General features: G+C 46.2%; 1 protein-coding gene across 1 annotated transcript; it reads left to right on the top strand.

Moving 5' to 3' along the window:
* Positions 1 to 701: 701 nt before the first annotated feature.
* LOC147905867 (putative WRKY transcription factor 25) lies at positions 702 to 25,378 on the top strand. Its single transcript, XM_087375163.1, has 5 exons — positions 702 to 1,597; positions 1,802 to 1,987; positions 2,271 to 2,971; positions 3,113 to 3,274; positions 24,093 to 25,378. Exons 1-5 carry the CDS (start codon positions 1,112 to 1,114, stop codon positions 24,631 to 24,633), a joined length of 2,076 nt encoding a protein of 691 aa, XP_087231289.1. The 5' UTR covers positions 702 to 1,111; the 3' UTR covers positions 24,634 to 25,378.
* The last annotated feature ends 641 nt before the right edge of the window (positions 25,379 to 26,019 follow it).

The following is a 26,019-nucleotide window of genomic DNA, read 5'->3' as shown; positions in this document are numbered from 1 at the left end:
TAGGCTAGGCAGGGCTTGGAATCATCTAATGGGGAAAGGGCTGGGGGAGGGCATTCTGGCTAGGGAAGTGGTTAGAATCCATTGAGAGGCTAGGATTCTAGCCACTTTCATGATGACATAGCACAAGCAATCGTCACATGGTGTAGCATGATGGGTGGGCTTTCATTGTAGCTAGATTTTGGTGGTGCATCAAACAGAGGGGAGGCGTTTAATATGGCTCGATTCCCATTCTGAAAGAGGCCGCCATCGTCTCCACCTGTGATGCCATCTTGCTGCTGCACATCACTTTCAGCAATCGTTGATGCCCAAGAAGGTCGTCTAGGTCGCAGGTTGCCTTCGTCGATCGCGACTCCCTAAGGCCCTTCCCTATGGTCTTTTCGACAATGGGAAAGCATTTTAGAAAGGCCATGAGGTAGGGCCTCAGGTCATCGTGATTGCCATAAAGATTCCGTGAGGCCTTTGTGTATGGGCTTACTACTACCGAATGTTCCTCGTGGAGAGGGCTTACCGATGTTGAGGGGGCTTAGAAATCGTATGAGCCGAGGATTACACAAAACAGGAGCGTGTCGTTTGCTGCTGGGGCGTGCGTGCCCATTCTTCTCCGCCACCACCATCATCCCACACATGTCCAAACTCCAAACATATATGCAAACATAACGCCTTTTTACTACTACTACAACAACACCACCACCAATAACAACAATGTAGTGGCGTCTCTCTCATTTAGATCCCTCCGGCCTCCCACATTCTTCTCCTCATCGGTTTCCTCTCTTTATTCCCATTTGCAGATTCCTCAATCCTTAGCCTTTCCCTGCCTTCGCCTTCACTGCTTACATTCCCTTTTCTGTCCTTCTTCTTCTTCTTCCTTTTGATTGTGCCAATCACTCTGCTGTTTCAGCCCATTTTATACACTACACAGTACAAGATCCCCCTCTATTTTCTTCGTACCTTTCCTGCTGTACAATCAGAGCTTCACAGCCCAATTCCCACCGATTCTCTGATTTGGGTCAGCGCATTTCAGGCTCTCCTCAGGCTCTCCCCTCATCTATGTTCTTTGAGAAAGCTGCAAGGGACGCCCAGAAGCCATTCACGAGAAACCCACCCTGCCCACATGGAACCCAAACACAGAAGCTTGGACAGAGAAGGGGAGGTGCAGCTTGCCATGCCAACTTCATCCACTGTCCCTTCCAAAAACCCATCTGAACCCGGTCCTGTCACATCGGTATCCAGCTTCTTTGCGGAAGAGGAGCATCACAACCACTGTAAATCCCCTCCCCGCACAGTAACCGGATCCATGGCTTCTCACACTGCCGAACAGGTCGATGGCTCTGCCGCTGCTCACTCATCTTCCCCGGCAGTCCACAGTGTTCCTAACTCCGCCCGTGGGAGCTTTGCGGAAAGGCTAGCCGCTCGGGGACTCGGGCAAAAGGGTCCAGGAGTTCCTGGAAGCCCCAGTGTGGGACGATCGAACACAGCGCGTTTCAAATCAATGACCCCTTCGCGGCTGCCTATTCCTAGATCTTCTTATTTAACCATTCCACCAGGGCTCAGTCCTACTACGTTGCTAGACTCCCCGGTCCTTCTATCGACTGGACAGGTAAGTTTTAACCTTTATTGAGGCTGACCTCAGTGTAAGAAATTCGAACTCTTTCGTGCGCTATTCTTTGTTAGAGGTCCTGTACTTATTGCCTTGGTTTGGTATTTTCAAATAATGCTTTCTGAAATTGCTAACGTGGGGTGGGAGAACATCATCAATGCTTAACTCGATGCCCTTACCTTGCCCTTACCTTTACGCGTGCAGGCAGAACCTTCTCCAACAACTGGAACTTTTCCACTGCCTCCAATCAGTCAAGGTAGTGGACCCCTAGCTGTGCCTGCATCAGACTTTTCCTTCGAAAAGAGTTCAGATGCAAGTGGCACTTCAATGTCTGTTTTGAAGCCTCTGCCAAAGATTGGAAGGAACCCGCTCTCCCCCCTTGCCAAGCTGGTAAATGGTGTGCAGTGTCAATGAGTGACGGAGTCAATGTAGCAAATAACATTTCTGGTAGAACTAGTCATCTTACTTGTAGGAGCGTTTTTGGGCTGCCGGTTTGAGATCATTTAAACTAGTTTTAAATTAGAACTAGCTTAGCCAGCTTAGACGGTTGATTTGCTCCATAGTATCAGGTTCTTTATTGAAAGCTGCATGAATTCAGAAGTACTTTTAGTATAGATCCCAAGCACGATTTAGTGTTTTTATAAGACACTTTCCTTTACTCATTGTTTTACAGGGTCAGTCAGGCCTCTCTCATCAGCAGGCCCTTGCACAGGTACACGCCCAAGCACAGTCACAAACATCGTCAGCACCCAGCTCTGCAGCTGTCTCCATGCAAACAGACTTGTTTGTGGATGCACCCAAACTTGTGATTCCTATACAGAGCAGGGGGCCGTCAGAAATTCTCTGGCAACAATCAAATGATGCTTCAGAGAAGGCCCAACCAATACCACCTGCTGCTAGCACTCTGGTCGATAGGCCTTCTGAGGATGGATACAACTGGAGAAAGTATGGCCAGAAGCAGGTGAAAGGTAGTGAGTTTCCCCGGAGCTATTACAAATGCACTAGTGCTAATTGTCCAGTGAAGAAGAAGGTGGAGCGATCACATGATGGGCAAGTCACGGAAATTGTTTACAAAGGTGAGCACAATCATGCAAAACCGCAGGTAACGAGAAGAATGTCCATGGGAGCTCACAATATGACAAATGGGGGTGGCAATATGATAATGATAGCTGAAAAAGTTGACAGCTCTTCCCTGCATATGTCTAATACAAGAAATGAGGGTGTCACTTTAGATCCTTCCACTTCAAGGATCTCATCTGGTGGAGCAATTCAGACTCCAGAGCCCTCCTCTGGCTCCACCAGTGATGAGGAAGGTGATGGTGCAGGGACCAAAGTTGAAGATGGAGATGATGATGAGACTGATTCCAAGCGCAGGTGTCACAGGCTATACTCACTTTGTGTTGGACAGTTTTTTGACTTTCATGAATCAAATTACTTTTTTGTGATTCTGTTGTTTTGAGTATTGTTCAAGTCCAATTTGTTGATAGGTGCTCACCTGGTTGTGTTCGATATCAGGAAGAAAGAAAAGGAGGGGGATCCAGCGTCAATTCCCCCACTGAGGACTATTCGTGAACCGCGTGTAGTTGTTCAGACTACAAGCGATGTTGATATCCTTGATGATGGCTACAGGTGGCGCAAGTATGGGCAGAAAATAGTCAAATGCAATCCTCACCCTCGGTATGGAGCTCCATCTGAATTTCACATGCTCTTTCTTCAACCAATCATAGTAACGATTACAAAGAAATACTGATTTGATTTTTCCTGGTTCTCATTAGCCCTGAATTGTTCTTTTCCGTGTGAAAGTACATTGTGATATGGTCAAATATCTGCTAGCCTAGGCTAGTATTCTTTATACGTGAATGCATACATAGTAGAGTTTGACACAAGGCATCAACACTGTGTTTAATGAAATACCATGGAACTAACCGAGTACAACTTGCCTGGGCATGGTGAATTTTGTGTTTAGGTTTCCCTTGACAGGGTCTTACCATCTGCTGCCCCTTTGCTCAAGAAGCGCCATTAGAATTGCAACATAATGCCACTGCAAAGTTAGCTGTTGCTCTAGATGCTGAGGTGCTGCCTTGGCATGGTGAATTTTGTGTTGTATATTCCCTTGACGGGCTTTGATTGCCTGTTGCGCAGAGTCAATATCAACTGTTAGAATTGCAATGTTTGTTTTTCTAAGGCGTCATTAGTTAGTGAATAAGAATTACTATCCTTAATTTGCAGGAGTGCCCCAACTCACAATCGTCATTGTTAACCTAAAATCATTAGGCATAGTGCTGCATCCTCAGGTTTTATTACCCCTTAGGGCATATATTAGTCAAAAACAGGTGTACTCATTCATAGGCTAAACATTATATCCAATGATATCACATGCTCCTTAAATATCCTCTTAGGGAAATGGAATAATGGAAAGGACAACCCTAAATCCTCCCAACATGCCCCTAAATTGCCTTTGAAGCTTGTGATAATAAGCATATTGACACAACCACGATCGCTCCTGGGAATCCGGAGCTGCACACAAGCACAAACAACTGATGATAGAACCACAAAGAGAAGTGCAAGCATGCTCACCACCCAAGCGTGATGCTCACAGGTCTAGGACCCGCAGAATCTGAGCATCCCCCCGAGCCACAGGCTGGGCTGCTGGAACGAACATCTACATCCAACCGGTCCACAACCTCCTGGCCTCCCATACCACCAGAAAGCCTCAAGACTGCGCTGGGAATCCGGGCTACGCTAGAGAGCAGGTGCGTGTCTGCAACACGATCCAGGATCCAGACCAGCAAGGAAGAGCTAGACCTGCTCTGACTTGCATGAATGAAAACTGAACCCCTGGGCGCATTGTTGGAGCAGATTCTTGGCTTCATATCTGCCCATCCCTTCATTGGGAGGGCCTGCTGTAAAAGGCTCTTTTCCTTCAGCTCTTGGGTGCTTGTTGGCGGTGTTCGTGGAGCTTCAGGAGTTTTTTTGGAGCTGCCTCTCTGGTGTCGTTATAGCCTTTGGGAGCAGCCCACAGCTAGCTCTTCTCGTGGCTGGCTGTGTTTCTTTTTTGGAGTTTTTTGGCAGCAGATTTTCAGAGGCCGTGTGCCTTTGTACCCTTGATAAGAGCCTCCTGTTTGCTGGTCCTTTCAGCCAGCCTTTTCGGTTTTTTCTTCCTTGCCCTTCCTTATGGCAGTGCATTGAATTGTGTTTATTCTTCTAAAGAACGAATCTTGGTGACTGTTGGTCTGGCCAGAGGGGCTCACATGGCAGCACCCTCGACTCAAGCTGTTAAGGTTCTTCTCTCTCCAGAAGACAAACACTAGGTGAAGAAAGCAATCCAATCACTTCAGGATAGAGCAGTGGTGGGCAGGGTAGTTGGCCTAATGCCAACAAGGAGCCAGGTGCACGATTCGATCCAGGCGAGCTTAGAATTGGATGGAGACTATATACAGGACGTTACCATCTATCGGAGAGGGGGCTTTCTTCTCCACTTGCCACCGGTCACTTGTGGAGCGGAGCCCTCTTTTATTGGGCCTGCATCTTGTCTACCTCATCCCTTGGTACCACGGGTTCACAGTTTATGACATGGATTCAACTCACGACGTGCCTCGCTTCTTGGTGACTCTTTGACTTCCGGGGCTCCCAAGGAGTATAGACCCATCCTTCATTCCATTGGAGGAGCCTTCGGCACAATGATGGAGTTGCCACCGCAGATGGCAGCGATAGTGGCTGTAGATGATGGAGTCCCTCGACTCAGGATGACAGTGGGGCTGCTAGGACACTTGGCTTGGGATTGCATGAGGGATCTGTGTAAAACTTAGAAAAATAACGTTGATTTCTTTCTCTTTGGCTGGTTGTGCAGTCCGATGCTGAGAAAACACAATCTCCTTCTCTCACTCTCTCTCAAGCACACTCAGGCCTAGGACAACATGTCGGGCTGGACCCCCCCAAAGGTCTTTATTCATTCAGAAAATCTGAGTACAAGAGCTCAGCTCATGGGCTGCTTACAGAAAATTCATACGTGAAGAATTTACAAGGGAGCTCAAAGCTCATTTCTTTGGCAACATGCCAAGTATCCAAATTCTAGATTAATTCCTATTACATGCCTCAAAGGGCAATTTTCTGGGGTCTTCGAAGCACTAGGTCACACGAACCTTTCCTGGTCGCTTGCTAAGCTCCATATCGCTTAGGCTTTCAATCTCTCTCGGTACCTGCAATCATTAACTAAAGTGCACAACCATGGCACACGTTAATGGTTAGCGCCTTGTAAGCAAATAATAATCTGTGGACTAATCCTAGTCATTGTGGGCATCCCCACCAAGCAAACACAAACTCTTTAGTCGACCAGGGTCAACCCTCTTGATCGTAATCAAGGGCTTGACCATCAGTCGAAGTGCCTTAAATATGGCCAAGTCTCTCCAACTGAGGTTGGCACATCTTGGTTAATCGAAGTTAACCCTCTTGGCATAAGCCAAGTCTTGTTGACTGAAGTCAACTCTCTCTGACCGAAGTTAGCGCTTTGTTTCTTTGGTTAACCGTGGTTAACCATCTCGGCCGAAGCCAAGTCTTACTAATCGGGGTTAGGCTTACTTAACCGAGGTTAAGTATCTTTGACCGAAGTCAATTCTTTGATATAACTCTTTGAACATAATTAAATAAATGAAGAACTCATTAATTATGATGAATAAATGGTCATCTAAACTTTGACTTTGGAGTATTTAAAGCTTGGTGACATCCCCTCGGCTTCTATTCAGTTGACCTTAATTGAAAAGTCTCCTTGTAAATATCCAAAAGGTATGGATGATCAGACAACATGTTTTCATCCATCTACTTGGCATCCAATGCCGAATAGTTTTTGAATTTTACAAGTACTTGTAAAATTCCTTGCCCTGGGGGCCTTTGCGTACAGTATGACACACAATTTGTTCTGGTTGAAGGACTTCCTCCAGCTCATCCACTTGTGGTGGATCCTTTGTTACTGGCTTTGTAGGTTCCGGTCCTTGAAATTTCTCTACAAGACTCACATGAAAGGCATTGTGAATCCTCCAATGCTCTGGCAGTGCCAACCTGTATGCAGCCTCATTAATCTCTTCTGTAACCCGGAAAGGGCCATAGTATCTGGAAGATAACTTTGCATACACCTTTTGCTTGCCCTTTAACTTGCGGAGCCTAACTTTCTCGAACTTAAAAAGTACCCAATCCCCCTCCTTGAGATCTATCTATCTCCTATGCCTATCTGCAGCCCTCTTATGCTTTTCTTGAGACCATTAAATTGCTGTCCAGACTTGGCTGAAAGCTGTCTGGAGGTCTCTGACAAACGATTAGCTGCAAATATTTCATCTTTGGTCCTCAGGATAGGTGGCAGAAGCACCTTCCCATAGATGACCTCAAATGGGGCTTTCCCTGTGGAGTTGTGCCACTCATGGTCTCTCTTTGGACAAACCACTGGCTCCCACAAAGGCCACAGGCTACAAAACTTGCACTCCCTTGCAACACATGACGAGGATCTAGGTGGCCTACAAATTGCACATTCATCGGGGAGACATGGGCATCAATCCTCATTGAGCGATGCTCCAATAGAACTAAATCACAAGTCATTCATAGCTTGCCAGGTTAGGTCAAAGTCTATGTGTGTTTTGCAACAACAAAGATTCTTGCTTTGAGTTTCCTGAGGTACCGGGTCTTATAATGCTCAAAGCTGCTCTGCCCAATTGAAATGTCAGGATTCTGATCCACAAACTTGAGATACAACTCCGTTTGGTGACCCAAGATGCGAGAGCAACAGAACAGTGAGCCCTCTTTTAAATGGATATTATTGTATGCAAACTCCACCATTGGTAGGTACTTTTCCCAGTTTGAACTTTGGTCAGCTGTGTAGCATTTCAGCAAATCCAACACTGTAGAATTTGCTACCAGGATCTCGGTCATTGTCAATGGACTTAGGCATTCCATGGTGCTTAAAGATTTGTGCCATGAAAAGCTTAGCCATAGATCCGCCTTTATAGTTTTGTGTACTGGAATGAAATGAGCCTGCTTGCTGAATCTATCAACGATAGCCCACATCCCATCATTCCCCGACTTTGATCTTGGCAAATAAAAAATGAAGTCCATTGTGATACTTTCCCATGGTGCCTGAGGCACGGGAAGAGGCATAAGTAGGCCAGGTGCCTTCCGTCTGTCATATTTGACCTTCTAACAGGTTAGGCATTATGTAACAAACTGATGTACATCTTTGTGTATCGCTAGCCAAAAGAAACACCTCTCTAGTGCTTGAGTTGTTGCTGTAATTCCTCTATGCCCAGCATAGGGAGGTGCATGGCATTCCTCCAAAATCTTTTTCCTCATCTCCTGGGTGATGCATAGGCAGTCATCTTTCATTAGATACTCATCTTTCAGGGAATAGAGACTGGTGGACTGCCCCTCCTGCACTTGCTGTAAAATCACACCAAAATCTGCATCATTAGCATATTGCTCCCTCATGTCTTCCAAATCCCTATGATAACCAATAGTCACATTGTTCAATTGGGGTCTTGGAGACAAGGCATTTGCCACTCTGTTTAGAGCTCCCGGAGGATGGACAATCTGAAAATGATACATTGACAGCATGTTTGCCCATTTCATATGCTTCTTGCACAGCTTACTCTGAGTCAAGAAATATCTCAGACTTTGGTAATCTGTCTTAACTGTCTGCACCCAAAAGATAATGCTTCCATGTATGGATGGCATGAATTACAGCCAGCAACTCTTTCTCATAGATTCCCAAATATCTATTTGCATCCCGAGTCTCTTGCTCTGTAGGCCACAATCCACATCAAATGGCTGATACAAATCTGGAATCAAAATTGGCTATGCGGTCAGCTTCTCTTTGAGTGTGGTGAATGCTTTCTTTTGTAGAATACCCCATTTGAAAGCTGCATTTTTCTTAGTAAGGTCGTGAAGTGGAGTGGCTATGTTTGTGAAATGCCTGATAAATCTTCTGTAGTAAGAACACAGGCCTAGGAAACTACGGACTTCATGCACAGTCTTCAGCTTTGGCCATTCCTAAATGGCTTGGATTTTTGTCGGATCCATCTCTATCCCATCTTTGGATATTATATGCCCCTAGTAATGGATCTCTTCCAAAAAGAGTTCACTCTTTTTGCTGTTTGCATAGAGCTGGTGATTTCGCAGCTCTTGAAAAATTGTAGCAAGATGTTCCTTGTGCTCTTCTTCGGACTTAGAGAAGACAATAATGTCATCGAAGAAGGTTCCTGTGAACTGTCTATACGGTCGGAAGATACGATCCATCATTCTATTGAAAGAAGCCGGGGCATTAGTCAATCCAAAACGAAAGGCCTCATGGGTCACGCCTACGTATACGCTTCTTTGTGCCTTCATGATGCCTTACTGAACCAATATCATCGGCCACACGACAGAGGTGCTCACATCATCAATTAGTTGGTCAGATCGAGTAATGATCGCGCGGCGTCGGGCGTCAACTGAGGCAATTTGCAAGGTTATGTTCGCTTTGCTTGTTGGGGTTGGAGGTGTCGATTCTTCCCGTGGTTTGCATCATGGTATAGTTGCGCTCAGAAATCGACTCAAGCCGCAAGTTCTGCGAAGATCATTCACCACAATGGCCTTGTCTATGTCTTGTACTTGTTCTGTGAAGATCATTCACCACAATGGCCTTGTCTATGTCATTCACCACAATGGCCTTGTCTATTTCTTGAACCAATATCACCGGCCACACGACAGAGGTGCTCACGTCATCAATTAGCTAGTTAGATCGAGCAACGATCGTGCGGCGTCGGGCGTCAACTGAGGCAATTTGCAAGGTTATGTTCGCTTTGCTTGTTGGGGTTGGAGGTGTCGATTCTTCCCGTGGTTTGCATCATGGTATAGTTGCGCTCAGAAATCGACTCAAGCCGCAAGTTCTGTGAAGATCATTCACCACAATGGCCTTGTCTATGTCTTGTACTTGTTCGTGTGAGCGAATTCACCCTCGACTACCCCGAACATTTCATATGCCGCTTGAAGATTCTCTTGGTGCCCACCCGACGTGACTTTATGCTCAAGAAGCACCCGAAACAATGATCTCCCACTACTATGGCGTAACCTCTTGTGACGTTGCCCTATCAGCTAGATTTAGATGCTCATTTGGAAGAGACTAAACTGAAATCGTTTAGACTTCACAAGCAGTTGTAGCTTGAATGAAGAGATTTTGGACTACTTTTTGGTTAGCCGTCTCCTTTAGTGCTAGCCTTCGTCATGGCTGAGTTTGCCCTTCACCTCCGGAGTGCTGACAGAAACTGAGTACAAAGACTTTGTATAAATGGATGCTCAAGTATGTGTGGGTGTGTGGATTTGTATGTGTGAGAGCATATTTTTATACTATGGTCTACACCTACTGTTGGGCGTTGATGATGTCAGTGGGGATGCCATAGTAGCTAGTCCCTACTATGCGTGATGGAGTTTATGGTTTTCAATCTTATGAGTGACTATCGTGAGATTGAAACTGTACTATGTTGTGTTTTTAGAGGATGAGTTTGGGAATGTTTCTGGATTCATCTAGGTATATGCTACTGCGGTATTAGCGGACATGCAAATTTCACCTTGTGAAGTTTTCGTCCAAGTTGCAGCCAGTTGGTATTGCGATAACTCTTTCTATCTTAAATGGTGCGTTGCCCTATCAGCTAGATTTAGATGCTCGTTTGGGAGAGACTAAAATGAAATCGTTTAGACTTCACAAGTAGTTGTAACTTTAACGAAGAGATTTTGGATTACTTTTTGATTAGCCTTCTCCTTTAGTGCCAGTCTTCGTCATGGCTAAGTCTGACCTTCACCTCCCGAATGCCGACAGAAACTCAGTACAAAGACTTCGTATAAATGGATGCTCAAGTATGTGTGGGTGTGGATTGTATGTGTGAGAGCATATTTTTATACTATGGTCTACACCCACTGTTGGGTGCTGATGACGTCAGCGGGGATATCATAGTAGCTAGTCCCTACTATGCGTGATGGAGTTTATGGTTTTCAATCTTACGAGTGACTATCGTGAGATTGAAACTGCACGATGTTGTGTTTTTAGAGGATGAGTTTGGGAATGTTCTTGGATTCATCCAGGTATAACCTCCTGTGACGAATTCAATTAAATTGCATAGGCAAAAAGATAGTATCGTTGACTAGTGTGACGTCTGCAACGAATCTTGATTCTTTGCCTCACCCAAACAAAGCAACGACACATAGCACCATCAAAATCCGTCTGTAAAGAACCGACGGCCAATCAGTTTGGCGCTTCTATGTATCGCTTCAAAGCGTAGAATTGCTACCACCTCAGAAGGCAATGAATCCATGGCTCTGATATAATGTAAAACTAAAAAAAGTAACATCGATTTCTTTCTCTTTGGCTGGTTGTGCAGTCTGGTCTGAGAAAACATAATCTCCTTCTCTCACTCACTCTCTCTCTCACGCACACTAGGGCCCAAGACATGTCGGGCTGGACCCCCCCGAAGGTCTTTATTCATTTAGAAAATCTGAGTACAAGAGTTCAGCTCACGGGCTGCTTACAGAAAAATCATACGTGAAGAATTTAAGGGAGCTCAAAGCTCATTTCTTTTGGCAACATGCCAAGTGTCCAAATTCTAGATGAATTCCTATTACATGCCTGGAAGGGCAATTTTCTGGGGTCTTTGAAGCACTAGGTCACACGAACCATCCCTGGTCGCTTGCTAAACTCCATATCGCTTAGGCTTTCAATCCCTCTCGGTACCTTAACTAAAGCGCACAACCATGGCACCCGTTAATGGTTATCGCTTTGCATGCAAATAATAATCCATGGACTAATCCTGGTCATTGTGGGCGTTCCCACAAAGCAAACATGTGCACATAACATAGAACAAATTCTTTAGTTGACCAAAGTGAACCCTCTTGGTCATAATTAAGGGCTTGATCATCAGTAGAAGCACCTTAATTATGGCCAAGTCTCTCCAATCGAGGTTGGCACATCTTGGTTAATCAAATTTAACCCTCTTGGCGTAAGCCTAGTCTTGTTGACCGAAGTCAACACTCTTTGACCAAAGTTAGCACTTTGGTTCTTTGGTTAACTGTGGTTAACCATCTTGGCCAAAGCCAAGTCTTCCTAATCGAGGTTAGGCTTACTTAACTGAGGTTAATTATCTTTGACCGAAGTCAATACTTTGACCAAATAAATATAACTCTTTGAACATAATTAAATAAATGAAGAACTCATTAATTATGATCAATAAATGGTCAACTAAAACTATGACTTTGGAGTATTTACAGCTTCATGACAATTCAGCTAGGGATTCCCCACTGCAGCGCTAAGGGTAGAGGGCTGCTCGCCCAGAGAGCGCAATGCGGGTCAGGACAGCGGGTGGTTTCTGAGGCACCTTGGGTAGAGCCTTTTGGATTGGCTTGGACTAGGGTGAAGTGCAAAAGCCCAGCAAGAATGCTTTGAAGAACCGCAAATGACAACTCAGACTTTAAGAGCATATGATGGCAGAGCAGGAGGTATCTAGCAATTGGAGGATGCCTCAGCGGACTGCCCTCGTACCCTGGAGGATGAGACCTTTTTCGACGTTCAGTAGATCCACGGACGGTGGGGGGACAGAGCACCAAGAGCCGACCCAACAACAAGATCAAGGGGGTTCCTTATCCTGAATGGCCTTTCCTCCACTATCTCCCTGCCGGTCTTGTCCATGCCTCCCTTCCCCCTTGTGATCCTACCTCCCACTCTTGGAGGGCACATGCATTGTTTAGGTTTCTCAGATAGGTGGATCCGAGGGGTCTCGGCCTTGTACGCAGGTAGCTCCAATCAAATGCTTATCATGGCCATACGGGTAAGGTTCTCTCTATCTCTATCGTTCAGTTCAACAGGGCTGCCCCGTTGTTCCCTTCCTCTTTCTTTTCATAGCGGAGACCAATGTTGGGCTAGTTTTGTGTGCTCTTAGGCTAGGGGCCTTATAGGAATGAGACTCTTAATCCGTCTAGAGGAGGAGCTACTAGGCTCAGAGTTTGCAGACGACACTCCACTTTATGTGGAGTGTTTCATAGCAAGCCTTGATGTGGTTAGGGAGGCTCTAGCCACCTATTGTGCGGCTTTATTGGGCTAGCTAGGATCAACTGGGCCAAATCAGTTGGCTTTCTTACAGCAACTGAGGAGGTCCGAGTTTTGGGGGTGGCCTTGGGTTTCATATGGTTCTTGTGAGGGCAGACAATGAGATACCTTGGATGCCACGTGGGCATAGACATTATAGTAGAGCAGTAGATTGCCTAGCTATTAGAGAGAGTACGGGCACGAGCTTCTATATTGGAGCTGGGCTAAGCTCTCACAGCAGGCAGGGCCTTGGTGGCAAACCAGGTACTCCTTGCCACAGCTTGGTACATAGCTTCGTGTTGGTGTTTTTAGAGGGGTTGAATGGGATAGCTTAGGCACTTGGTGCGTAACTTCCTTTGGGCATGATCAAATGGCACTTGGAACACCCGAGTCAGGGTGGCGTGGCAGACTGTGATTATGCCATAAGCCCAAGGGGGCTTTGGCATCATCGACCCAGAGTTGCAAAGTAGAGCTCTTCGGGGCAAGCTATGGTGCGTGGTCTCACTCCAGGCTCTAAGCTCTGAACCCTCTTGCTACAGGGTGGGCTTCTTAGGAACACTCCCCCGCAGAGGTGGTCAGTAGTAGCAGTCCCACAAGTGGATTTTCTTGGAGTCTCCCCTCATTGGGAAGGACTCCCCCTTCATGAGAAACCTCTTCAGAGTTTGGAAGCGCCCATCTTCAAGATTTATTCGGGCCAGCTCCACCTGTTGTGAGAGTGCGTAGCAGAATGGACACTGTGGGTGAGAGAGAGCACTCAACAAAGAAATGCACACATGGATAAAAAGGGAGAGAGACTGCTCAAGTGATCTCTTGGGAAAAGCCCTCTATATCACTAGGCAAAAACCACCTGAGAAGATGAAAACAAACAAGGGGAGGGGGCCCTATACATAGGGTCAGCCCCAGCCTCAACCAACTGACGAGCAAGGGGGCATATTGTTGGGGTAAAGGCACATTGCCACCCCTTTATTAAAGATATGACACCTATGACTGTCTTAAGACAGTCATAGGGAAAACCTAATCCTAATAAAACTTAAGAGTTTGTGGTGTGGCTCATCACTTCACACCCGCATCTTGAGTGTCTCTCCTCTCTCTCACCCTCTCCCTCTTGTACTTCTCCCTCTTTCCTTCACCTTCAACTGGTATCAGAGCCTCACTTCCTCCCTACCCCTGCCTACCTCTCCCTCTACCCCCTCGGGACTTGTGCCCTTTTGGCATTGCGCAAGCAGCTAGGGCTGCAGCACGGGACAGCAACGCGGGGCGGCGAGGGTGTATCGCGGGCAATAGCGCGGGCTGCAGCGGATCTGCGAGCAGGGCAAGGCGGCGCCGAACAGCAACAGCAGCTGCAAGCTGCTACAGCTGCGAGCAGGGCAAGGCGGCGCGCACGTACGCGCAAGCAGCGCGGGCAGACAGGCAGCGCATGCGTGGGCGCTGCTGCAGGCAGCAGCCGGTGATCACGCCATTTCCGTACAGTCGTGTACGGACGTACGGTCGTCCGTACAACTGTATGGACAGCAGTCGACCGTACTGAGGCAAGGGCTGCGTTAGGAACTTCTGCGTCAGGGAGCTTCATCAGAGATTTGCATTTCGAAAATTTCTTTTTTTCTCTTCTTGGATCTGTACCCTACACAGGTACAGCAGGTACTTTGGTACCCTGCACTAGTACAAAGGTACAGAAAGTACAGCAGGTACATTTTTTTTTTTGGGAAGAGGAAAGGAGAGAGAGCACTCTGCTCTTCATTCAGGATCATTTTCAGTTCTCAAAACTGTGTTTTGAAAGTACAGCAAGTACCTTCGTGTCCCTCGTGCTTGAGGTGACTAGTACCACAGTGTGTGGTTGATTGCACAGTTATCTTGTTTCGTGAAGGTAATGCCTTGATTTTGCAGAGGGCTTTTATGCTTTTGCTGAGTGCAAATCTCAGCTTTTGGGTGACATTTTCAAAGGGCTTTTGCCTGGAAGCTTATGCAGTGTGGAGCCAGGGAGCCCACATTAGTCTTGTTTCCGCAGTGTACTCAGTGACATTTCTTGCAGGTCACATTTTGTGTACGACACCTTTTGAAAATCTCAGTTGAGCCACGCTTGGCCAGGGCGCATCGAGTTTACTCGGTCCCTAACTGTCCATCGTTGACAGTGCTCAAAAGATTTTCTCTTCAGTGTCTGTACGTTGGGATCTGTGTTGTTATTGTGTACACAGGGCTGTTTATGTATTGCATTGTCAGGTGAAAGTGCCAGGAGAGCGCTACATTTTGTATGATATATCAGTGTTGAGGTGTTCTTCACTTGGTACAGGTGTCAAATCAAGGGGCTTTTGCCCAGATTTTGCTTGAGAGCACTTGGGTTACCGTTTGAGACCTTCAGATGCCTTTTATCCCCTTGGCAGAAGGGTGATTGCTTGGGATTTGTCCCATTTTCTGTTGCAGGTTTGTGACAGGCTGAAGTGTTTGGAGCCTCTTTTACAGTGAACAACACAGTGTATGACAAGTGGTTTATGCATATAAAAGCAGTGCAATACCTCATCTGAGGTGGGAGAAGTGATCAGGACAGCAGTGCTTTATGCTTCATCAGATGATGATGCACTGTTAAAGCACCTGTGGAACAGCTGCAGCATTCTGAAATTACTGTTTTATGCCTATTTGAGCACGGTACAGTGTGTCAGAAGGTACAGTAACTGGAGGGAAATTTACTGTTTTGCTGCAGATTCTTTTGACAGTAAAAAAAAAAAAACAGCACTATTGTGAGTGCTTCTGGCTCTTGATAGAGCAGGTTTTTTCTGAGAAATCAGAACTTTATTCAGTCATTTTTTGACTTACAGGGATTCAGGTACTTCCCTTATCTGATATGGCATCAGGGGGAAGTGATTCTTCAATTCTGAACATAAAGAAATTGGAAGGAGCACACAATTATGCATTATGGGCAGAACAGTGTTTGAATGTACTTCTGCTAAAGAAGATTTCTAAGCCCATAAGGGTGAAGGGTGTCAAGCCATCTGACATGGCAGATGATGAATGGGAAGAGCTTGATTTGTCCGCAAGGGCAGCTATCATGCTTACTATTTCTGATACTCTTGTGTTCAATGTTCAGGCTGAAAAGACCTCTTATGGCCTATGGCAGAGGCTAGCAGAGTTGTATGCCCAAAAGAGTTCAGCCAGTAAGGTTTATTGGTTGAAGAAGCTGGTTGATCTTCGCATGAAGGAAGGTACAACTATGACCTCACACTTGAGTGAGTTCAATGCCATCTTTACACAGCTGATTGCACAGGGTTTGAATCTTGATGAGGAGTTCAAGGCTACCTTCTTGTTGTGTACCCTCCCTGAGAGTTGGGACACTTTCAAGACCACCCTGTCAAATTCAAATGTCATTCTTATGTATGCTGATGTGGAGAGCTCTCTCCTCATGGAGGAGATGAGCAGGAAAAATAATGCGGGCAGCAAGTCTTCAAATGCTTTGCAGGTACAGGAAAGAGGCAGGACTCAGCAGAAGGGGAGATCTGCTAGTAAGTCCAAATCCCGCAGTCAGTCCCGTGGTAAAAAGGATATTGAATGCTTTTATTGTGGCAAGAAGGGACATGTGAAGTCTAAGTGCTTTAAGTTTATACGGGATCAGAAAGCCAAGAAGGCTGAAGCAAAGGATGCAAGCAGTGGAAGCAAAGGCAAAGGCAAGGCCAAGGTAGATGACTTGGATGCAGTGAATGTTGCAGCAGAGGACAGTGACAGTGACAGACATGAGGTATTATGTTCTTCTGCTGTAATTGTACACACATTGGTTATTGATGGCCATGACATGCACACCTGGCTCTTGGATTCAGGTGATTCTTTTCATGTTACTCCTCATAAGGAGTGGTTTACTTCTTACACAGGTACTCATGGAGTTGTTCACCTTGGGAACAACTATGCATGTCAGATTGCAGGGATTGGCAGTATACAGATAGTATTCCCTGATGGACGGTCATTTATGCTTGATGGTGTTCGCCATGTGCCGCAAATCAAGAAAAATCTGATTAGCACTGGCTTATTGGATGACAGTGGTTACCACACCACATTTGGGGATTCCAAATGGGTGATTACTGATGGCCAGGGTGATTACTGATGGCCAGGTTGTAGTGGCTGAGGGTTATAAGAGTGATACCTTGTACCCTCTTTATGTTTCCAGTGTAGGTAATCATGTTGTTGCCATAACCGAGCTGCCAAAGATTTCATTGTGGCATAGCCGGTTGGGACACATGTCCGTTAAAGGAATGCAAGAACTATCACGTTTGGGTTATCTGCCGTCTCTTTCTTTTTCAGATTTGCCTACTTGTGATCATTGCATATTTGGCAAGCATTCTGTGACTCCTCATAAGAGGAGAACTCCCCAGAATAGAGCACCGCTTGATCTAGTGCACTTTGATTTGTGTGAGATGCCACAGTTATCACTAGGGGGTGCAAAGTATTTTATTACTTTTATTGATGACGCCACACGTAAAGTGTGGGTCTATTTCTTGAAGCATAAAAGCGATGCCTTAGATGCTTTCAAGAAGTTTGTCGCTCAGGTTGAGAATCGGACAGGTCGCAGGCTGAAATGCCTCAGATCCGATAATGGGGGTGAGTATGTGTCACATGCTTTTGTGCAGTTTTGCGAAGCTAAGGGCATCAAACAGGAACTCACAGCCCCTCATAATGCATCTCAAAATGGTGTAAGTGAGCGGATGAATCGAACTATTCAGGAGAAGGTTCGATGTATGTTGTCTTATGCTGCATTGCCCCATGGCTTTTGGGCAGAAGCCGTGCAAACAGCAGTTCACATTATTAACAGGTCGCCAAACAAGGCTTTGGAGTTGAAAGTGCCAGAGGAGGTGTGGTTTGGCAAGCCACCCTCATATAAGCACTTACGTGTGTTTGGCTGCGAGTGCTTTGCTCATGTACGCAAAGAACTGCGCACCAAACTGGAGCCAAAGTCTCTCAGATGCATCTTCATGGGTTATGGTGACGAAGGTGAAATGGGGTACAGGTTATGGGATCCCATTAAACGGAAGATTATACGCAGCAATGATGTCATCTTTAAAGAGGATAGTGTACACAAGGAACCCGTGCAACCTGTGGAATACAGGAGGGTTATTTATGATGATGTTGGACAGCAAAGAATGCCCTTTTATATGCAGCAGCAGGCTGCTGCAGATAACCCTGTTCAAGAGGGTATACAGGCTGGAAATCAGCCAGATAATTTTGCCAATGATGCACCACTGGATATGCCAGCAGATGGGGCTGTAGAACAGCCAGATATGGTGGTACAGCCACCCGTCATGCATGACGAACAGGCTGGACAGCAGCCTAATCCGGAACATTTTGTTAGAAGGAGCACCCGTGTACAACGGCCTCCTGACAGGTTTGTTCCAGGAGCCAACAATGTGGCTGATTTTATCATGCTGACAGATTGTGGTGAGCCTTCCAGCTTCAAGGAAGCTATGGGAAGAACAGAGAAAAGGAAGTGGGAGAAAGCCATGCAGTCAGAAATGGACTCCTTACTTCAAAATGATACATGGGACTTGGTGCAGCTACCTGCAGGCAGAAAGGTTTTGCCATGCAAGTGGGTTTACAAAGTCAAAGTGGATTCAAATGCTTTACCGAGGTATAAGGCCAGATTGGTTGCCAAGGGATTTAAGCAGGAGAAGGGCATTGACTTTGATGAGATCTTTTCCCCTGTCGTCAAGATGACTACTTTGAGAGCAGTGTTAGCTCTTGTTGCTCATGAGGACATGGATTTATGTCAGATGGGTGTGAAGACTGCTTTTCTTCACGGAGATCTCCATGATGAGATCTACATGAGTCAGCTAGAGGGATATGCTGTTAAAGGGAAAGAGCAGCTTGTGTGTAAGCTCAAAAGGAGCTTGTATGGACTCAAGCAGGCACCAAGAGAATGGTACAAGAAGTTTGATGCCTTCATGCAGTCTCAAGGGTATCATAGGTGAGACTGATCATTGCTTGTACACCAAACGGGCAAAGGATGGCAGTTTGATGCTACTCATTCTATATGTGGATGACATGCTGATTGCTAGTAAATCTCAGCATGAGATTAGTGCTTTAAAGAAACAACTGCATAAGTCTTTTGACATGAAAGACTTGGGTGATGCAAACCATATTCTTGGCATGCGGATTACTCGTGACAGGTCCAAGGGACTTTTGTTTCTGTCACAAAAGGAGTACATTGACAAAGTATTGCAGAGGTTTAAAATGGAGGGGGGGAAGTCTATTAGTACCCCGTTGCCTCCACATTTAAAACTCAGCAGTAAGGACAGCCCCAGATCAGATGATGATAAGGCTGAAATGGCCAAGGTTCCGTATGCATCTGCAGTTGGTTCTTTGATGTATGCCATGGTTGCCACTCGTCCGGATATTGCTTTTGCGGTGGGAGTCATCAGCATGTATATGGCAAATCCAGGCAAGCGGCACTGGGAAGCAGTGAAAGGTGTCTTGAGGTATCTCAAGGGTACCAAAGACTTGTGCATATGCTATGGTAAGCAGGATGCATTGGTGCATGGTTTTACAGATTCAGACTATGCAGGGAATGCAGATAACCGGAAATCTACTACCGGTTGTATTTTCACATTTGTAGGAGGTGCTATATCATGGGTGTCTCGGTTGCAGAAATGCGTTGCACTGTCAACTACTGAAGCTGAATATGTTGTAGCCACTGAGGCTTGCAAGGAAGCAATATGGCTTACTCGGCTGGTGGGAGATTTGGGCATTACAGGAGATATGCCAATTTTGCATTGTGATAGTCAGAGTGCTATCATGTTGGCAAAGAATCCGGTCTTTCATCAAAAGACCAAGCACATAGATGTGAAATATCATTTCATCAGGGAGGTACTGGAAGACAAGCGACTTGAGCTTGTGAAAGTGCATACTGATGATAATCCTGCAGATTTGCTCACTAAGAGCTTGCCTACAGAGCGGTTTGCACATTGCCGCCACATCATGGGATTAGGATGAGACCACTCTTATTTTATGGTCTTGTATACAGTAACTTTATATTGCTGTAATTTTTATTCTTTTCTCCCCTTTAGGCATATTGGCCTTTAGGTGGGAGGTTGTTGGGGTAAAGGCACATTGCCACCCCTTTATTAAAGATATGACACCTATGACTGTCTTAAGACAGTCATAGGGGGAAAACCTAATCCTAATAAAACTTAGGAGTTTGTGGTGTGGCTCATCACTTCACACCCGCATCTTGAGTGTCTCTCCTCTCTCTCACCCTCTCCCTCTTGTACTTCTCCCTCTTTCCTTCACCTTCACATATAGCCGCCCCCTTGCCCTATAAAACCGACCCAGCCCTAGGGGGGGCCAACCGCCATTTGCCTCTTGGCCCCTAGATAGCCAACTTGCAGGTCGGGCTATTTGCCTAAAGAGGGTGGCCGAATTGGCCCCTAAAAAAGCCCAACCATGGTGCCTCAGAAGGGGCTGCCTCGTGGTAGCAAAGCAAGCCTCAGGAAGGCCCTGAACAGCCCCGCACATGGGCAGCAACCCCTCTAGCAGAGGGTATCGTGCCAATAGATCCAGAGGGCCCCAACCTATGCCATGAGTCGTGCCAACCCCTACTCTACCTAAGCCTCACAAGGGGGCGGGCACACCCACAACCATGGCCTTCACTCATCTACCCTAGCCTCACTCACTAGGCGGGCACAGCCACAAGCAAGCCCTCTCTCTAGATGACATTAATTGATGTTGACCTCTAACACCCCCTTTCAGCTCCTAGATGGAACAGAGATGCAAGGGAGTTGGGTGTGTCGTTGGAACAACTGGAGGAATCCATTGTGTGATGGTCCAGATTCCACCATTGAAGACCGCTACAAGTAGTGTGGAAGAAGCCCCCTTGTGGCACGAACCGCCTCAACACAATTGCTGGAAACTTGAAACTCTTGCTCCCAGGCCACTGGTGCTAGGAATACTCCTGTGGTTTGATACTCATACACTGGGTCATCTGGTACAACAATCCAACTGCTGTACCTAGTACATGACTCTAATAGAGGATCCTAGAACAATAATCCAACTGATACTGCCTCCGGTGCAAGGTCTGCTTCCTTGGATGGGCACCTGTATCGTAGAGCTAGATAGCCCCCTCTGAAGCCCCATCTCAAGTTCAAATTGGTACACTGTCGCCAGATCGATGAACTTTAGTGCTCCAATGGCAACGGGCATATAACAGCTCACAAGGATCAATCAACTGTGTCTGGGTTCCCGAATTGGCAATCTACTGACCCATCCGGATCTTCAGCAGCATCAGACAATAGCTGCAGCAGAGCACTAGGAGACCCCCTCTGGATCTGCCAGGTCATAATGTCTAAACAAAAATACAAACTGGTAACATACTGCCACTCGAGTCAGCGGGATCAACTTCTTGTGGTTCGAGGTTCTGCGTGAAAGCTTGCCTCGATCAATGACTCCCTTCCGCGTGCACCTGATTGGCAGGTCTCGTTGCTACAAACATGCAAGCAATCCTCCATCTAGATCTGGAAAGCCTGTTGGTAGTGCCTGCCTCGTGGTACTAGAAGGCTGGAGTATACATGGTCGCAGCAACAACACTATTGGCCAATTGGTTATTGGACCCCCTCAACGTTCCTTGGGGGACACTGACGCCAATCATGACCTTTCTGGCCACATCGGTTACACATATGGGATGCCTCAAGAGCTTCTCGTTCCTCAGCTGTCAACTACTTTCTGCCTTTCTAATCAGTTGTCAGAGCCTTGGGCTGACTGTCATAGGTACGATCGACGAAGCGCGCCTCCTGGTCAAGCACCATGGGGACCAATTCCTCCCAGGTCAACTCATTCACCCTACCACTGGTGATCAAGGATGAATAGAAGGCCCCATACTGAGAGGATAATTGGGATAGTAGAGTTATGGCCATGTCCTCGGATGATATTTGCTTCCTTGCCTGGAGGATCTTCTGCTGAAGCTCCTTTAACTTGTTGATGTGGTCCTGCATCGATGAAGACTTCTTAGGATCCAACAACCTCATTTGGACCTCCAATGAAACCCTCTTCACGGGAGAGGTTTGGGTATACGTGGACACCAAATGCTCGCATATACTTTTGGCCACTGTCATGTGCTTCACATGATTAATCACCTGAGGAGTACAGTTAAGAAATATAAAGGATCTTACACTGGCATTGACACGGTCCCAGAGCTGAGACAGGGTCTCGGCCTCCTGCTCCTCCAAGATGCCAAGGTCCTTTGCCAGGGGATCTGGTCGAGCAACACCTATCAAGATGAAATCTACCAGGTTGTATGACTGTAACACAGACTCCATCATCACCCGCTAGATGCTTTAATTGAGCCCATCCAACTGCCGGTCTACCGGGAAGGTGGGCAACACTGGAATTCTCGTCTTGTTCTCTGCCATATCAGCCATGTGGAAAAAACAGGAGAGAATACGGAGAGTGGTTGGAAAGAATACTAAGAGAAAGAGATACAGGCAAGAACAGATGTGAAGGGGCTGTCAAGGTTGTTGGAGAAGGAAATCTGCAGCAACTCCACCCTCTTGTCCCACCTCTAGATCTCCTCAGGCTGAATTACTAGGCACCTCAATCTCTGACACTCCCAGTCCACTGCTCAATCAATCTCGCCTTGAACACCACACTTTGCTGGTCTGCATAGATCTATACAAGGAGGGAGGAGACAGGGTGGAAAAAGAAGAGGTTTCTGGACGAAAACAGCAGCCTCTGTAACGCCCCCTCTTAACCTAAAACAGCCCATGTCTCCCTCTCAAATCCTCCACGCACGTTCTGCCCTGGAAACGCCTCATACTCCTGGCCTATAGCTCCGCACAGCTTGCTGGCTCTACGACCTCTCCACCCCTCTAGGATCCTGAGCCAATCTGTGCTCTGATACCATGTGAGTGCACAGCGGAATGGACACACACTGTGGGTGAGAGAGCACTCAACAAAGAAATGCACACAGGGAGAAAGAGGGAGAGAAAGGGAGAGAGACTGCACATGTGATCTCCTGGTAAAATCCCTCTATATCACTGGGCAAAAACCACCTGAGAAGATGAAAACAAATGAGGGGAGGGGGCCCTATATATAGGGTCAACCCCAGCCTCAACCAACCGACCAACAGGGGGGCGTATAGCTGACCCCCTGCCCTAGAAAACCGCCGACCCAGCTCTAGGGGGGGGCAACCCCCATCTGCTGCATGGCCGACTGCTCCTCCTGGCCCCTATATCAGGCCCACTAGGGGCTGGCCTCCACCTGCCCTAAAAGGGGCTGTGCTCCAGCCTAGGAGGCCGACCAAGAGGTCAGCCCACCTCTGCTAGATAGCCAACCTGCAGGTCGGGCTATATGCCCCAAAAGGGTGGCCAAACTGGTCCCTACACAAGGCCAGATCTTTCCCTTAGGTGTCTATGGGATGTCCTGAGGGTCCTCTGTCTGATTGCTTCCCTTGGGAAGAGGGAACGTGTGAAGGGCCTGCACTTGCCTTCAGTTGACGGTGGGCTAAAAAGTTAACCTTGCCAAAGAGTGTGTGGACATATGTCGCATACTTGCGAAGGCCACAAACAGGAAAGTTTGGGATACAATGGTTATTCTAAGTGTTGATTCAGAAGGTCAAATGTTTATAGTGAAGCCTTGAATTTCAAAATCAGGCATTTGGCTACAACGGATGTAGGCCTAAGCAGAGAATAGCTTTATGAGTTAGGCCATATGCTACAAAGGAGCTATTGCAAGTCAATTTATTTTGAAAAGAATGGTAGTAGTACAAGGTCCAGGGAGAACATGATAACCAGTCGCATGTTTGATGGAGCTTGGGCAATACTTATATACTGACGAATGTCAGGTTATCTTGTTGCTTTATATCGTGGTTTTATTTGCTTAAGTGCATCTTTCTTGTTAGAGCATCATTCTCAAACATCACTATAGCAAAGTGACATATAATTCTGTATTTTCAACAGATTTTCATCTTGCAATTAGGAGTGCTGCACTGGGGATGTAGATTGGGAAAAGAAACATGGGAAATTTGTGTTTCTTAAAAGGAATCTGTACGTTAATTGATGCCCACATGTCCATTTGAATGTCTGCATGTGAGCATGTATGAATTTGTGTGCTTGCTGGTATGGGGTTGCTGTTTTAATCTTCATGGGGGGTGTGCATGTGGGCACACGGGTGGGTGCTTCCCCATACCCCATTTTTGTATGTGCTTTACGTTGGAGGAGATAATAGTGAAGAGTATATTTTTTATTGATCTCACAAGAGTTGATGGACTACAATTTATTGTAAATGGGTTGATGTTCTCTCTAGAAGGAGAAAGATTAATGTGGATTGAGGCCAGACATAGGTTCTGAATGTGTTAATGTCACTATAAGGTATGCTTGAAGGAATGATGCGCCTGTATGGATGCTTTGGAGGTATCAACTTGATTCCTACCTTGCCTGCATGATGCAGGAGCTACTATAAATGTACAAACCTGGGCTGCTCTGTTCGAAAACATGTGGAACGTTCGTCAACAGATCCCAAAGCTGTTATAACGACATATGAGGGAAAACATAATCACGATGTACCAGCTGCAAGAAACAGCAGTCACGATAGTGCTGGATCAGCTGTCACTGCGGCTCCTCTTCCCAATGCTCATACCATCGCCAATGTTTCCAGTACCAATACAGCTACAAGGACTACCTCACTACATGATCAATGTTTGATGGGGAAGTTGCTGCAGGATAAGTTTAAGGGCTATGGCAGGACCATCAGCTTGGACTTTTCCGGAGGAGGTTCAGAGACCTTGATCCCAACTTCAATGAGCATGATGAATCCAGGAATCAGCGGACACTTGCTGCAGAGAGCTCCATCTTTTGGACAAGAAATGGCCTTGGTGCCAAAGGAGGAGAAAAGTGAGAGCCATGTGAATCCAAGTTCACTTCAGCCAACGTTATCAAACCCCTCTTCATTAACCCAGGGCATTGTCCAGAGATTGGCACTAGGTCAATGATTAGATTGATGGGCATTAAATATGTGCATATTCTATATGGAATCTGACAATGGAAAACGGTCCACTATTGCAATGTCTGCTATTATTCTCTAATGCTTGTGCTATAGCTTGAGAAGAAGAGTTGGGATTCTCTTCAGGAATGGGCATTATATCCAGGCTATTTCTGGTTCTAGTGGAGTAAACAAGTCATTTTTTGAAGTTCAAAAGAGATGGATGAAACACAGGTTCACTACATCTCTGCAGTGCATTCCACGTGAACTGCTGACAACAGTCTGGCCTTGTACATTATTCTCCTGCACCTCATATCGGAATTCCTTTCAGATGATGCCTTTTAGGGTCTGCAGGTGTTTAGGGTTGGCCTGGCCTCTTTCTAAGGGCTTTGGGTTGGAGGACAAGTAGCCAGTTTTTATTGCTTTCTGAGTATCATGACTGGTGATTTGTTTACATTCGAATACATTTTCTGGACCTTTCCCCCCCTCCCCAAAACTCAAACATGGAGCCGATAAAAATGGTGGTTCGTGCAATAGTTAGTTTCTTTAGGGGATTCAAGGTCCAGTGGGCCATTTTGGAGATGAAAAGGTGTGTTTCCCCTGAAATTTTCTTCAAAGCTGGTATGCATGACCTCCAAGTGGAATCTATTGCTTATTTGTTGACATAAATTTTTTAAACTCTTGATACTAGAATGGTTTAACTTGCATTTGCTTTGATTTTTCTATTTTAGCATTTGCGAGAGCCTTAAAGAACCGGTCCAGCTCTCAGGCTGATTGCAGTGATTTGTAATCCTCAATAGATGATCCAATAATCCTCCAAAAGCATATTTCATGTACTGTCTTTTGTAAAGGTGCAAATCCGCCACCACGAACGTCAACATCCATGCTACAATAATTGGTTGGATTGTTGGGGTTAGTTGGGCTCAACTAACCTACTAGAGTTCAGTTAACCAAAGTTCTGATTATGTGCCACACGTAGATAATGTGTGTGAGAGGTTTCCATGTTGTCAACTTCTTCTTCCTGTCATCTTCTTTGTTGTCATTATTGCGTTGTCTGTCATCTACTTTGTGCGTCTATCGTTGCATCATTGCGAGTTCTAGGACTTTTTTGTCTGTGCTGTGTGTTGCATGGCTGCTTGTGTGTAGCCTATGTGCACGATGTGTTGTGCTTCATTCTTGCCCTTTCTTATGTTATGCATGCGTTTTTGTGGTTGTGTGTGCATGAGTTGTGTGTTATGTTGTGCGTTGCTTATAGTATATTCAGCGTGTGAGCTATGTGGCTATGCTTGACATGCATTGTGGGGTTGCAAAGCTGTGTTTACTTGCTTGCACTGTTTGCTTGTGATGTGTACTATTGTATGTTTATGCTTGGGTGTGTGGGTAGTGTTTGAAAATG

This window comes from Dipteris shenzhenensis, chromosome 1 (genome assembly GCF_047967505.1).
Source record: "Dipteris shenzhenensis isolate YYH24624 ecotype China chromosome 1, Dip_SZ_1.0, whole genome shotgun sequence".
NCBI lineage: Eukaryota > Viridiplantae > Streptophyta > Polypodiopsida > Gleicheniales > Dipteridaceae > Dipteris > Dipteris shenzhenensis.
Note: the sequence above shows the minus strand (reverse complement) of the source record. Positions and strands in the feature narration are given on the sequence as shown.

Coding starts and splice junctions, on each gene's coding strand:
- LOC147905867 (XM_087375163.1), top strand. CDS start 1,112: ATGGAACCCAAACACAGAAGCTTGGACAGAGAAGGGGAGGTGCAGCTT. Junction 2,972..3,112: donor GAGACTGATTCCAAGCGCAG/GTGTCACAGGCT, acceptor GTTCGATATCAG/GAAGAAAGAAAAGGAGGGGG. Junction 3,275..24,092: donor AAATGCAATCCTCACCCTCG/GTATGGAGCTCC, acceptor TGCATGATGCAG/GAGCTACTATAAATGTACAA.